This window comes from Pseudorasbora parva, chromosome 8 (genome assembly GCF_024679245.1).
Source record: "Pseudorasbora parva isolate DD20220531a chromosome 8, ASM2467924v1, whole genome shotgun sequence".
Lineage (NCBI taxonomy): Eukaryota > Metazoa > Chordata > Actinopteri > Cypriniformes > Gobionidae > Pseudorasbora > Pseudorasbora parva.
Genome location: NC_090179.1, coordinates 2,775,923 through 2,790,662, shown reverse-complemented (window position 1 = coordinate 2,790,662; position 14,740 = coordinate 2,775,923). Strand labels below are relative to the sequence as shown.

Genomic DNA, 14,740 nt, shown 5'->3' with positions numbered 1-14,740 from the left:
GCTGTAGAGATGATCTGAGCGACGATGAAAGGCGGCATAATAAGACTGGATAAATAAAGACAGAGAAATGGCTCAAATCTGTAACCGTGGCTATAGTGTAGGGGTAAGGTGTATGTCATCAAGTTTTGACGCAACTCGATCAACGGTTCGAATCTGCCTTTTGCCACACTCTCTTTACTCCCTTTTCCCATCACATATCAGATCGGAAAGGCATTTATTTTTAAAAAGAATTGAGAAAATATTAGAAAAGTGGAAATAAAGCATCTTACGTGTTTATAAATAAGTGTTTCTCGGTTAGAGAGTGTGGCAAAAGGCGGATTCGAACCACTGATTGATTTGCGTCAAAACTTAATGACATGCGCCTTACCCCTACACTACAGCCACGGTGACAGTGATAGACTTTACCCATTTCTCTTTACCCATTCCCCTTCAAACAGACGCACAGTACATCCACTAAGAAGACCCCGGCAAACAGAAAGTGTGCCCGAACGACTTATTTCATTGGAGGCAACAAGATTTGCAAGAATACTTTTCTGTTTGTTATGGAGTGTGTTTCCATAAACACCGAAGTTTGTCGTTTTGTGTTCATTCTAAGAACACACACACGTTATCATGTTTAGACCTTCCCATACCTACCTATTGTTCTTAATTTTAATTGTAATCGTTAGCATCGTATCACTTGCCAAAAAAAAACATTACTATAATGGGCTTTTAGATGGTAATGATAGCATCTTTATTATTAGTAGTATGCGGTCCGATTTTTCCCGTTGCGTCTGTCATTACTAGCAACCATGCAGCTTTACAGGGGGTATGGCTTATCTAAATGAGATGTAAATGAGCCCTATTGTCACTCCCAGCAGGTGAGAACAGGTGAGAACTTCAAAACTTCAGAGGCTGTTTTCTCTCGTTTACACTTTTTCTAAGAGCCTACATTCAGATGGCCAAGCTTCTCCAGATATTATCAGATTGCCATGTGTTACACATCGTTGGAAAGCTTGGAGACTACACTTTCAGAATCTGTGAATAACTCAAAATGCCCCAGAAACGACTTGTGTCCCTACTTTCCGTGACTGGTCACATATGCTTCTTGCGCATGTTCATTTGTTCTATACCTTTGCTAGAAGCCGTTTCCCTTGTCAAGTCTGGTCAAATCTGTATTGTCTTGTTGGTCTCAGCAGTTTTCTGTCCAGTCTCCTGCTGTACGTGAGTTGACCTGCTGGACACCGTCTGTGGTGCTGAGTGTATCAAGTGGGGCTGTTTTGCTTGCCACTGACATCTGCCTGTTACTGAAGACTTTCTCCTTTGTTTGATACCTGTTGTGATGATGAACACAGGGTTCATCCTCACATGAACGTCCGTTCACATTATTATTTTTTATTTATTTTATACATTTCATGATTATGATTTATTATTTTCATGATTATGATTTGTCTCAAAGTCTTGGGTTCATTCCGAGTTGCTTTGCTGAGGGCAGCAATTGACCCTTCGCTAAGCCACGTCCGACAACCGCAACAGGCCAATCGTGGCTTAGCAACCGTAACTAGGCGCGGAAGGTCTGTCAAGCTTTCGAGCGAGGGAAACATGCCGAAGCGTTGTGCATATGGATTGTGCCGATCTGATACCCGGTATCCTAAAAGTTTGGACGGTGGGGTGGAATTTTTTCCCTTCCCTAAACCTAAAACCCAGGGAGAGAAATGCCGAGCGTGGATCAAGCAGTGTGGAAGGCCCCATTCACAACTAAATGTTGACAGGATCAACAAAAATACCTACGTTTGCTCCAAGGTAAGAACTAACTTACGTAAAATAATGATTAAATACAAGACTGAGGCTCACTGACATACTTTAAAATATATTTCAGCATTTTGTTAATCCACGGCCTACCACTGAGTACCCCAATCCGATCGTGGCTCTCCCGGTGTTAGTTTCCAGAAGGGAGCATCAGGGGGCTTGCCGGAGATCTCCAAGGAAAAGGTTGGTATGCAAAATGAATCAGTTCATTAACAGTAGTCACTTGCGTGCAGTCATACCTGTTTACTACCGTGTAGACTTTATTTAGGCAGTGGGATTTATTACTGAACACAACATACTCTAATGCTTTATACAAAGTGCATTTTATTTGTTTCTGGTAAGAAACCAATACAGGAACAAAACAACAGTGTAATAAAATGTTATTCAATATATAAAAAGTTAAGTCATTAGGTTATTATAATAATTTAATAAAGACAACTAAACAATTGTTAAACTGATTATTTACTGAATCATGTGTGACAGGAAGCCAGCACCTCAAACTCAGCAGGAAGCCAGCACATCAAACTCCCCCGAGGACACATTTCACAGTCCATCACAACAGAGTGACTATACCAATGGTAAGTTTAAGCCGCTTTTTTAAATCTGTTTTTAGTTACCGATTGCAACTAGGAAGGAAGTAATCAAAGAAAAACAAATCTAATTTGTCTTTCATCTCACCCCACTTTTCTACATCTAAATGTATCCGCTGCAAGTAGTAGTCTTCTGTGCACATTACAAAGAAGTCACACCAAGGCATTCCTGTCAGTCCCAGCTGGCCTATTATTTGATACTAATATGCGTTGGTCTCCTTTAGCTTGTAACCACCATCTGCCTGTCTTTGGAGATAGGGACAGTCTTGGCAGCTGTTCTTTGCTGGGCATTTAATTTCCAAAAGGCCAAAGCTTGTACCATCTATGACCTTCCTGTCTGGGGATGTGCCAAGGTGTGGAGCATGGGGGTTCACTACAAAGCCGCAAGGGTATACCAGATTACCTGTTACGTTTGAGTACTGCTGAGCTGCCACAGGTTCTAGCTCTACCCCTCTCCTCATTGCTTTGGTCTGGATTTTGGATGTGCCCTTGATTCTCACAGCCAAGGTGTCAAAGTCAGCTCTCCTAGAGCATATTGTCTTGAACACACTTGATGTTAGTCGGGGAGCCCGGGCAAGATGCCAGATGTGATTTGTATCTTGTTGTCTGGTCTCTCTTTCTAAAGCTAAAGACTGGGATGGTGTGATTGTCAATTTTCTGTAATTGCACATGTTTTCTTCATGCAGCACTGCACAGAAATGTGGCGGTTGTGTTGGTAGAGGGAAATCTGGGAAGTCGTTTGACGGCTGGTCCGCAAATGGTGTTCCTGCTGATTCAAGGAGAGGAAGCTGTAAAACAGAAGAAAATAACAAATTAGTAAAATTCCATGTTTCCTTTCTCTTTTTTGTCATTTACAGAAGAACATGATAGGGGTGACCATGGAGAGGAACTGAGAACTCTGCAGGACACATTAGCCAATCACAAGCAGGATATCATAAATCTGAAGCTTCAACTTGACACAAAGGATGGCCAACTCCATCATCTTAAAAAGGAACTTCTGTTTGCACACACCTCAAATGCTCTAAACCCAGAGATTTTAAACCAAAGCCACGTGCCTGATTATTTCCACTACTGCACAGGGTTTTCTTATGAGCAATTTAACAGCTTGTGTGAATTTGTTAACATTCCAACTGACCCAAGTGCACCACAAACACACATTCCACTCTCATATAATCGTGTCAATAATGAGATCAAACAAATTTCACTGCGTACTCAATTGTTACTGACCTTAATGAAATTAAGACAAAATTTGGACCACAAAGACCTAGCCTTCAGATTTAACATCCGTTTACAGAGTGTCAGCACACTGATCAACTCCTGGGTGGACTATATGTATGAGAGTCTTGGCAAATTGTCTATTTGGCCATGCAGGGATGTTATTTCTGAGAACATGCCAGCTAAATTTAAGGAAGAATTTCCAAATACTTTCGCCATCTTAGACTGCACTGAACTTAAGATTCAGAGACCAAGCTCACTAGTCTTACAGAGTCAGACTTACTCCACCTACAAGTCTACAAACACCCTTAAGTCTCTAGTGGCCTGTGATCCACGTGGTGCAGTTATTTATGTTTCTGCTCTCTTCACTGGAGCAATTTCTGACAAAGAAATTTTCAATGAGTGTAACATCCTTGATATTTTGAAGGGTTACATTCAGTGTGGTTATCTCAATGTAGGAGATGGCTTGATGGTTGATAAAGGCTTTCTAATAGAGAAGGAAGTTGAGAAGATTGGTTTGCAACTTAACATTCCACCTTTTGCAAGAGCAAACAGACAGATGCCACATGCAGATGTTAAAATGACCAAAAGAATAGCCAAGCACAGGGTTCATGTTGAAAGAGCTATTGCAAAGATTAAAAAGTTTAAAATTGTGTCAGGCCAAATCCCGATTTCCCGGCTTGTGAACATAAATCAAATATGGTATGTAGTCAGCATGCTGTCTAACTTCCAGCCACATATTATCAGAGATTAAGATTGTCTGTGTGTAGAAGAACTGAGTGGTCAAGGAAGATAACGCTGACGTGGTGCACTGCCCTGTACATAAGAGTGAATTTCATGTAACATACACAATAAAGAATATATACTTTAATACTGCCTCATCTCATTAATTTACCTGATGGCTCAAACCACTTCCTAGTGGGTATCTCTCTCCTCCTACAGTTATGTCAACAGGGGGTCTGTTTACCAAGTAGCTGATGGGTCCTCCTGTCTGCCTTTTTAATAAAGCAATTTTATCCTCTGTAACTGAGAAGGTCCTGAAAAAGAATACCCTATCAATACAACGCTAGGGATTTTATATGACAACTGTGCTGTACTTGGAAACCTGTCTCTAATGTTATAGTTTGTATATTATAGTATTATTTTATTATAATTAGGCTATTGATTGAATTTAAATTATTGTTTATTATTTCTATTCTCCTTAATCTGACCAACATTTCAAAACTGTTCACTGTTAATATGACCTATTGTATTGTTTTTATTTGTATGTCACTGTGAACAAAAGTGTCTGCCAAATCCCATAACTATAACCATAACCATAAGTTTCAACTTACCTGCTTCCTGAATACCGACAGTCGATTGGTCGCCGCTTACGGTTTTCGTTGGCTTTAGCGACAACTACCGATGATATTGGTACTGCCCTTATTTTGCTACCCCTTGGCTTGTGCCACTGCTGTGGTAGACTCGTGCAGGAGGACTTTGTTTGTGTTGTTGATGTATGGCTCAGCTCAGCATCTTGGCCTCTTGCCAGGTCCAAGGCGTAGATTAGCCCCACGACGTGTGAGCAGTAGCCTGGCGCGCTAAAAATATAAGCGAGAGAATGATATCATTGCAAAGTGGTCCGGCTAATGTCTTGTGTTTATTCCACAAGACTTATGGATAAACTGTTTGATTTATAATTATTAAATTATGTTCTAATTTTACTTACCCTGCTGTGCATGAACATAACTGTTCCTCAATTTGTGTGTTTCCCATTTGAATGGTCAGAGTATGAGGCGGCTGCTGCTTGCGCTGGGATCTGTAGGCTTTGGCTTCAATTTTGATTAAATTCTTTTCTAATCGGGTACATATTATGTCGTGGATATATCCCTCAAATGCATACTGCAGTCCCTTTTGCCTGGCTCTCTCAGATATTTCACATGTTCGCCAAAAATTGCTTAGTATTTCCTCAGGAATGTCTGACACCGGCGCATACATAATGTTTAATTTGAGTATTTTGTAGTGATGGCCAAATTAGTTTTGAAGCATTATTGCTTTCTGATACAATTGTGTCGAAAATGGTTCATTACTCGAAGCTTCATTCAAATAGAAATTGCAGCACCATCTCCTGGTGAAGTAAATGTAATGCAACAAAGCTGACAACCATAAAATGCAAGTAGGCTTATTGTTAACGCCCCGTTTATTACGTGTTTACCGAGGTGATCGAAGCTGAAACTCATTTATGTAGGTGAACTTTACAGAGACTGATGAATTTCATGTGTTCACCTTTATAATAAAACATTAAGCATGACGTGTGTGTATAATTATTACTTTAGACAAGGACAGAAGATCAGAGCAGCTTTAAAAATTGGAAACCATCACAGAAATTCTAATGGTTTCTATTAAAATATTAATAGTTGGCTTTTACCATTTAAACCACTACAGATTTTTTTGTAGTACTTGTATGTAAGTATTATGTGTGAAAGCACATAAGAAATACAGCCGGCAGGTTTCAAACCTGTCAACACTGATTGGGCTGTGAAAGCAGTCAGGTGGTTCACTACAGGAGTGAAGCAGTGTGTTTGCTTCAGAAGGCATTTTAATGTGACTAGTAACGTAATGATACAAGCTCCGAAGCAGTGGTTCATTGCAAGGACCGTTCGAGTTTGAAGCAAGCTTCGGAGCATCAGTGTCAGACGTAACATCACTAGTATTTTGTTTATTTCTTTATTTTTGTTTTAAACTTAATTTGGAGCACGTGTGTAGAGACAGCTGTCTGAATAAACATCACTTGGACTGTAAGTTGGCCATAGTTGTACTACAATCATTTCATCAGGCTTGCCGGAAAATAGGAAAACTTTACAAGGTAAACTGCAAAAACCCAGCCCTTCACCCCTGGTGGGGTACGCCATAACTCCAGGTGGCTGTGGTTGTTGCAGCATTACGACACCCGTGTTATGCTCCAGATCTGCATCACCTTTTCCTGTGATCGGCAATCTGCCTTAGTTCTTTGTGACTGAATAAACATTTCTGTTCTGCACCTTTGCGTTTGGTTTCTCTCTCCATTCCATGACAGACTTCTGAGTAATACTGAAGATATTATTATAAATTACAGCAGCACCTCTGCCTTTGTCTTTCAGACGCGGCTCGTGTTTATAACAATAATCTTGGGGAATGCACTCATTTAAAGTAATGTAGTCATCAGGTTTTAGCCAGGTTTCTGTCAAACACAGCACATCTAGGTTATGTCTATAATCATATCATCGGGGGAAGGAATCGAATATTCAGCAGCCCGAGCTTTGTTCATCTGTATTATATCTGTTTTTTATTTGTTGGACAACAATTCAATTATTACAGTTAAATGTTGTTTGTTTTTTTGTATTTACTAATTTGTGGAACAGACATATTATCTATGTAATAATATCTAGGTGAAAGAGTCTCTATGTGTTATGATCTGATCAACAATCCTGTGTGTGTGTGTGTGTGTGTGTGTGTATGTTTCTAATTTATTGTGGTGCACACGGCGGGAACTGTATCAATAACGGTGCATGCGTTAGCCGAGCACTAACGTGAATCACTGATGGAACATTAAAGTTTGCAAAACAAATCTTGCTCCATCCTTTATCTTTACTCAAAGTAGTAAGAATTACAGACAATCTACATTAATAGACAGTTTTAGATAATAGTAGCACACAGCTGATTTACAGTAGTATTTCAGTAAGACAGTAACGTGAGTTAGCCGGTTAGCCAGAAACACAATATGAAACGCAATAAGCACATTGTAGAGGACAGCGTCTTCTCAACATGATGCTGCAGTGTTTGAGGGGGTTCAAGTTTACTCTGGTGTCTGCACACGCAATAAGTGGACAGGCAATATGCTAATAATAATAATTCATTACATTTAAATAGCGCTTTTCTAGACACCCAAAGCCCTTTACATTGAAGGGGGGAATCTCCTTAACCACCACCAATGTGCAGCACCCACCTGGATGATGCGACGGCAGCCATATTGCGCCAGAACGCTCACCACACACCAGCTGATTGGTGGAGAGGAGACAGAGTGATTACGCCAATCATTATATGGGGATTAGAAGGCAAATTTGGCCAGGATGCTGGGGTTATACCTCTACTCTTTATCAAAGGACATCCTGGGATTTTTTAACTACCACAGAGAGTCAGGATCTCGGTTTAATGTCTCATCCGAAGGACGGTACTCATTGACAGTACAGTGTCCCCATCACTATACTGGGGTGTTAGGACCCACACAGACCACAGGGTGAGCGCCCCCTACTGGCCTCACTAACGCCTCTACCAGCAGCTACCTGGTTTTCCCATTTGGTCTCCCATCCAGGTACTGGCCAGGCTCAGCCCTGCTTAGCTTCAGTCTTGGGCTACAGGGTGATATGGGTGCTGGCCTAATGGTTTGTCTTGACACCATAACAAATGTTTTGCAATTCGTTTTGAAAATGATTTGTTTAATTGACTCAGAGTAGACTCCTACTTTTGAGAGACCGTCTCAGGTTATAACTATAACCATAGTTCCCTGAGAAGGGAACTTCACACTGCGTCCACTAGGGACAGCTTTGGGAACGCTCCCAGCGTGATAGCGTCTGATGCCTGTATGTCAACTCAGCCAATGGCAAACGTGCACGTCACGGGCGGGTGACGTCACGACCAGGAAAGGATAAATACACCTCTGATCCGATCAGACCTCAGCAAAACTGCCGAAGCAAGGGATCACAGGGATGCAGGGAGTATGGCAAAGGGACGCAGTGTTTCGTTCCCTTCTCAGGGAACTATGGTTATAGTTATAACCTGAGACGTTCCCTTTCGAGGGAACTTCACACTGCGTCCACTAGGGACAGCTTTGGGAACGAAATACCAAAACGCCATAATACCAAATGCCTGTCGTGTGAAACTGTGGCACATTCAAGACAGGAGCACTGAAGAACCTGGAGCACACTCCAGGTCAAGATCATAGTATCTCACAAACGTGAGAGGCGAGGACCAACCGGCCGCGTCGCAGACTTCTTTGAGGGAAACCCCTGATACCAGGGGATACTTCTAGTAGAGTGGGCTCTGACAGCTAATGGACACTGCTGATCAGAAGACCCATAAACCAGTGAGATCTATCCACTATCCACTTGCTCATTGTATGTTTGGACGCAGGGAGACCCCTGTTATGAGATCCAAAACAAACAAACAATTGATCCGCTTTCCTCCACAGGGCAGCTCTGTGGACATAAGCATCCAGTGCTCGCACTGGACATACAAGGTTCAATCTTTCCCGGTCTGGATTAACAAATGGAGGAGGACAGAGAGCTTGCAGCACTATAGGCCGTGGAACATTGGTTAATTCCTTCGGAACATACCCTAATCTAGGGTAAAGAAAATCTTTAACCATCCCTGGTGCAAACTCCAGGCACGAAGGGGATATTAATAAGGCCTGAAGGTCTCCTACTCTCTTAATAGAAGAGATGGCAAGAAGGAAGATGGTTTTCAGAGTCAGAAACTTCTTTGAGATAATGTCAAGTGGCTCGAACGGAGCCGCAGATAAACCTTCCAACACTATAGCCAAATCCCAAGTAGGAACTCTAGTGCGCACCGCAGGCCTCAGCCTCTTAGTGCCATGAAGGAAACGAGTTACCAACGGGTTCCTCCCCACAGTGATGCCATCCACAAGGGCATGGTAAGCAGAAATAGCTGACATATACACATTTAGTGTAGAAGGGGTTAACCCGGAAGAGAAACGATCTTGTAGAAAATCTAGCACTGAACCAACAGGGCAGTTGACTGGATCTAACTGTCGTTCTTGACACCAAGAAGTGAACAACCTCCACTTCAGGGCATATAGTCTCCTCGTGGAGGGAGCTCTGGAGCTAAGAATGGTCTCCACTACCTCGGTAGAGAGACCGGACTCTATGAGCTCGGCCCCCTCAGTGGCCAAACCCACAGGTTCCACATTTCTGGGCGGGGGTGAAAAATTGAGCCCTCCGCCTGAGATAGAGGATCCCTCCTGATGGGAATCTTCCAAGGTGAGCCATCGAGTAGTGTTACGAGGTTCGAGAACCAAATCCGGCTCGGCCAGTAAGGAGCTACTAGCAGTAGACTTATCCCTTCCCGGCAAACTTTCTCCAGAACTCCCTGGAGCAGAACAACTGGGGGAAATGCGTACAGACGCCGCCTCGGCCACGTCTGCACCATGGCATCCAGTCCCAGAGGAGCTGGATGTGTCAAAGAGAACCAGAGTGGACAGTGCGTCGTATTCTGAGACGCAAACAGATCCACCTCCGCCTGGCCATAAATTTCCCAAATGAGCTTCACCACCTCGGGGAGAAGTCTCCATTCCCCTGGCCTCAGCCCCTGTCTTGACAGGATGTCCGCTCCTATATTCTGGGCCCCCGGGATAAAGATTGCTCTCAAGGAGAGTAACTTCCCCAGAGACCACAGGAGGATCTGGTGCGCCAGCTTGCACAGTGGGCGTGAACGCAGACCCCCCTGACAAATTACTTAGGAAACCACCGATGTGTTGTCAGTATGGACCAACACATGATGGCCCCTCAGGTCCGGGAGGAAGAACTTCAACTTCAAGGAAGACTGCCATCATCTCCAGGCAGTTGATGTGCCACGAAAGATGATGGTTCCCCCACAGACCCTGGGCTGAGCGGCCTTCCATTACCGCTCCCCAGCCCGTGAGAGAGGCATCTGTCGTCAGGGTGACTCGACAACATTGTGCCCCCAACACCGGACCCTGGGACAGGAACCAGGCTTCCTTCCATATGACCAAGGTGCGGAGACACCGCCGCGTGATCTTGATCATACGAAAAGGGTTCCCCCTCGGGGAAAACCCTCTGGTCCTGAGCCACCACTGTAAGGGCCTCATGTACAGCAGGCCAAAAGGAATCATGTTGGACGCCGCTGCCATTAACCCCAGCAACTTTTGAAACTGCTTGACAGTGAATGACTGGCCTAGTTTTACTCTCTTTACAGCTGACAGAATCGCAGCGATGCGCGTGGCTGAAAGCACTGCCCGCATTGCTACAGAATCCCAAACCACGCCTAGAAAATTGGTCCTCTGTACTGGAGAAAGCACACTCTTCTTCGCGTTCAGCCTCAACCCCAACTTTTGAATATGTGCGAGGACGACATCTCGATGCCGAACCGCCATCTCCTGCAACTGTGCCAGAATCAGCCAGACGTCTATATAGTTCAGAATGCGTATGCCCTGCAGCCTGAGCGGGACCAGAGCTGCATCTATGCATTTCATGAACATGCGGGGTGAGAGAGCTAGACCAAATGGAAGAACCTGATACTGGTACGCTTTGCCCCCGAAAGCGAACCTCAGGAACTTCCTGTGTTGTGGAAGGATGGAGACATGGAAGTATGCGTCCTTCAGATCTATTGTGACAAACCAATCCTTGGATCTGATTTGGGTCACAATCTGACTTAGCGTCAGCATCTTGAATTTCAGTATCTTGACTGTACAATTCAGACGATGAAGATCTAATATGGGGCGCAACCCTCCATCCTTTTTTGGAACTAGGAAGTACCGGCTGTAAAAACCTGACTCTCTGTTTTGTACAGGGACCTGTTCTATAGCCTCCTTTTTTAACAAGGTTTCTACTTCCTGTTCCATTATCAGAGCCTGCTCGGGACGCACTGACGTTACCAGCACTCCGTTGAAATGAGGTGGGTGGAATCCAAACTGAATTCTGTACCCCTTTTCTACTGTCTGCAGGACCCATAGCAATATATTTGGTAGAAGTTTCCACTCTGCCAGAAAATCTACTAAGGGAACCAGCCTCTCGAGGCTGGTCTCTGATATTTCCACTGCAACCATCTCGGTGGCCTGAAGCATAATGGCAGCACCTAACCGATCTGGCTGCGTTTCTAACTTCCCTGAAGTCCATGAGTGTGACACCTCGTCCTGTGGACGACGAGTCACGAGCTCGCTGGAAACCGCTGCGCCCCGAAGCACCAAGGGTGGCGGGGTTGGCAGAACGGTCCCCTGAGGGCAACGGAGTGGAGTGGGCACCGTATACTGAGGTGAACACCAATCCACCCCGCGGGGGGCGCACCTGGAGACCTGACGCTGTTGGCGCCAGGACCTCTTTTGGCCTGAAGCCTTCCTCGCCTGAAGCACGGCCCTCAGGTCGGTCTTCGGCTTAGAAGGCTTCGGCTGAGAGTGCCGACCTGGCCCACCGTATCTCTGAGTTGGAGCACGAGATGCGACACTCTCTTTTTGCTGCTGCCTGTATAAAGAGCTAGACGGCTGGGGCTGCTCACGCCCAGCAGCCCCAGAGGGTTGGTGGCGGCGCGGGAGATATTTTTTAAAAGCCTCCGCTTGTTTTTTACTCACTTGAAATCTGTCGACGACTTCATTTACAGCGTCGCCAAACAGACCAGTGGGTTCAACTGGTGCATCAAGGAGAAAAGCCCTGTCTTTCTCTTTAATATCAGTTAAATTGAGCCACAGATGTCTCTCTGTTGCCACCAAGGCTGCCATAGACCGCCCAATAGCTCTGGCGGTCTCCTTGGTGGCTCTCAGAGATAAATCTGTGGCCCGACGCAGTTCGCAAACCGCCTCAGGGCTCATAGTTTCACCGCCATCCGAATCCCCCAGCAGTTCAGCCTGGGATGCTTGCAAAATACTCATTGTATGCAAACACGCACCAGCCTGTCCTGCTGCCGTGTACGCTTTCCCCACTAGCCCTGATGTTGTTTTTAATGGTTTAGTGGGGAGCGTGGGGGCCTTCAGGGACGATGCTGAAGCAGGGGACAGATAACTCGCAAGTGTCTGATCCACTTTAGGCATTGCCCCATAACCATATTCTTTCAGCCCAGTGCTGAGTATGGTTTATTCCATGATCTACACAGCTCACTGTGTAAATCAGGAAAGAACCCGTGGTGAAGGTGACACATTTGATGACAAAAAGCGCTCGTCTAACTTGCTTTTCGGACGAGCGCCTTGTTTCTCGGCTGGCCAATCAATATTTAATTTTGCCACAGTGCGAGTAATCACCTCCACCAGCTCTTCGTGTGCTGGGGAAAGAGATGGCGAATCATCTTCCCCTAATCCGACGCTCAACACATCCACCTCCTCAGAGCTGGAGTGTTGAAACGACGGGCTCTCACTCTGGGCGGAAGAAGCCGCAGCGCGGGCTCCCAACACCAGAGATTGAGCGACAGATCTCGCGGGTGAAGGCAGAGAAAGAGCACTCGCGCCCATCTCAAACCCCTCCGTGAGATCCATCTGCGATCCCCATGATGTCTTTCTCCGCTGTGCCTCGGCAGCAGCGGGTCCAGAACCAGAGGGAACGCGAACCTGATCACCCTTCTCGAAGAGTGACAGGCGGGAGCGGAGCGTGCGAAGCGGCAGCCTCTCACAGTGCTCGCAGTCAGACCCCTCGAAGGCTGACAGTGCATGCTCCACTCCCAAACACATCACACACAAATCATGTGTATCTCCACCCGTAAGGAAACGGGGACACGGAGGAGTACACTGTTTGAATACTGATGCATTCGCCATTTTTCAACTGTTATAATATTGTGTTTTGGACAGACAACAATAAATAGACAGAGACAGTTTTCACACAGATCGCTTAGCTGAGGCAGAAAAGCTGAGGTCTGATCGGATCAGAGGTGTATTTATCCTTTCCTGGTCGTGACGTCACCCGCCCGTGACGTGCAGGTTTGCCATTGGCTGAGTTGACATACAGGCATCAGACGCTATCACGCTGGGAGCGTTCCCAAAGCTGTCCCTAGTGGACGCAGTGTGAAGTTCCCTCGAAAGGGAAAATAACTTTATACGTTTCAGTTTTAGATTTAAAACTTTGCATGATGTTTTCAATCACAATGTTACACACTACAATGGGGACAGTAAAATTATGATTAAAGTTATTCAACTAATTATACAAATAAAATGTATGAATTAGATTTTACACTTTGCTGCAAAAAAAATTAAGCGAGATAAACAGACTGAGAAATGTATCTTATTAGGTAAAACAGATTAAGTATAAGCAACATGACACAAATGCATCTGCATTTAAAGGGTTACTTCACCGCTTTTTCATATTAAACTATGTTATTCCCGTAACTAAGATGAGTTGATACATACATCTCTCGTCTCAGTGCGTGCACTTAATCTCTCTGACGCACGGTGACGATCTGATAGCATTTAGCTTAGCCCACTAAGTTCATTCACTATGGTACCAAACAGAGATCATGTTAGAAGTACCAAATACCTCTACGTTTTCCCTATTTAAATACAGTTACACCAATAGTGGAACGATCAAGTATTTTGACAAAATAAAACGTGGCGCCTCTTTAATCTGATTAAAAAAGAAAACTATAATGTATGGCAGAATAGCACTGCTGAAAGTACTTCGGCTCGGCGCAGTAAAAAAGTCCTGGCCGAAACAATTTTCTGTTTGGTACCATAGTGAATGAACTGGGCTTAGTGAGCTAAACTAAATGCTATCAGATCGTCACCGCACGTCAGAGAGATTAAGTCTACGCACTGAGACAAGAGAGGGATGTATCAACTCATCTTAGTTAAGGGAATAACATAGTTTAATATGAAAAAGCGGTGAAGTATCCCTTTAACCCATCCAAGTTAGTGCACACACACCTGGAGCAGTGGGCAGCGATTTACTGCACTACCCAGCGAATGTTTAGGGGTTTAGGTGCCTTGCTCAGGGCACCTCATGTGGAAGAGAGTACTGTTCATTCACTCCTGCCACCTAAATTTTCCTTTGAGAATCAAAGCATTGAGAATCAAACCTACTGCATTCAGGTTATAATTCGGGTTGTTTTACCATTAGGCCACAACTGCCAATGTGAGCAAAGTGCAGTTTTAAAAAAAGTATAAATCGCAATATGTTATCGCAATATGTTTACTACTAACAAGATGTTTAAAATTGCAATGTTATCGTATATTGCTCCTGTTGATTCCCACTCCTCGTTTTCCCAATGTGCTCCTTTGATTTGTTTCTAATCTAATCATTGTTTTCACTTGCATAGCTGTTTAATGAGCTATTGTTTGCTCTATGTAAATAGTTTTTTTTCCCTTAGTTTTACATTGTTCTTACTGGTATATTTCTTCTAAAGTCTTACCTCTGATTTTTTTTTTCCTCAGCAAGAATGTCCTTTTAAAAGTTTTCTTATAC

At 44.3% G+C, this 14,740-nt stretch overlaps 3 protein-coding genes across 4 annotated transcripts in view; 1 reads left to right on the top strand and 2 right to left on the bottom strand.

The window, feature by feature from the left end:
- Nucleotides 1–14,740, bottom strand: part of mfrp (membrane frizzled-related protein) — a 56,432-nt gene that overhangs the window by 32,339 nt on the left and 9,353 nt on the right. The gene's annotated exons all lie outside the window — the stretch shown is intronic.
- si:ch73-311h14.2 (uncharacterized protein LOC556846 homolog) lies at nt 1,582–4,406 on the top strand. The gene is made up of 4 exons (XM_067451531.1): nt 1,582–1,782; nt 1,859–1,971; nt 2,272–2,366; nt 3,236–4,406. The coding sequence occupies exons 1-4, from the start codon at nt 1,582–1,584 to the stop codon at nt 4,345–4,347; spliced, it is 1,521 nt and encodes a 506-aa protein (XP_067307632.1). The 3' UTR covers nt 4,348–4,406.
- Nucleotides 2,361–5,642, bottom strand: LOC137084968 (uncharacterized). Of its 2 annotated transcripts, none has more exons than XM_067451533.1 (4): nt 5,302–5,585; nt 4,928–5,173; nt 4,489–4,630; nt 2,361–3,166 (listed from the first exon to the last, which is right to left on the bottom strand). In XM_067451533.1, the coding sequence occupies exons 1-4, from the start codon at nt 5,568–5,570 to the stop codon at nt 2,579–2,581; spliced, it is 1,245 nt and encodes a 414-aa protein (XP_067307634.1). In that variant the 5' UTR covers nt 5,571–5,585; the 3' UTR covers nt 2,361–2,578. The 2 variants fall into 2 exon arrangements, with proteins under 2 accessions (XP_067307634.1, XP_067307635.1); XM_067451534.1 differs by lacking the exon at nt 2,361–3,166 and adding an exon at nt 4,274–4,409 and having other exon boundaries at nt 5,302–5,642.

Coding starts and splice junctions, on each gene's coding strand:
- si:ch73-311h14.2 (XM_067451531.1), top strand. CDS start 1,582: ATGCCGAAGCGTTGTGCATATGGATTGTGCCGATCTGATACCCGGTAT. Junction 1,783..1,858: donor ATACCTACGTTTGCTCCAAG/GTAAGAACTAAC, acceptor AATATATTTCAG/CATTTTGTTAATCCACGGCC. Junction 1,972..2,271: donor CGGAGATCTCCAAGGAAAAG/GTTGGTATGCAA, acceptor CATGTGTGACAG/GAAGCCAGCACCTCAAACTC.
- LOC137084968 (XM_067451533.1), bottom strand. CDS start 5,570: ATGTATGCGCCGGTGTCAGACATTCCTGAGGAAATACTAAGCAATTTT. Junction 4,631..4,927: donor TGTCGGTATTCAGGAAGCAG/GTAAGTTGAAAC, acceptor ATTCTTTTTCAG/GACCTTCTCAGTTACAGAGG. Junction 3,167..4,488: donor GAAGTGGTTTGAGCCATCAG/GTAAATTAATGA, acceptor TCTGTTTTACAG/CTTCCTCTCCTTGAATCAGC.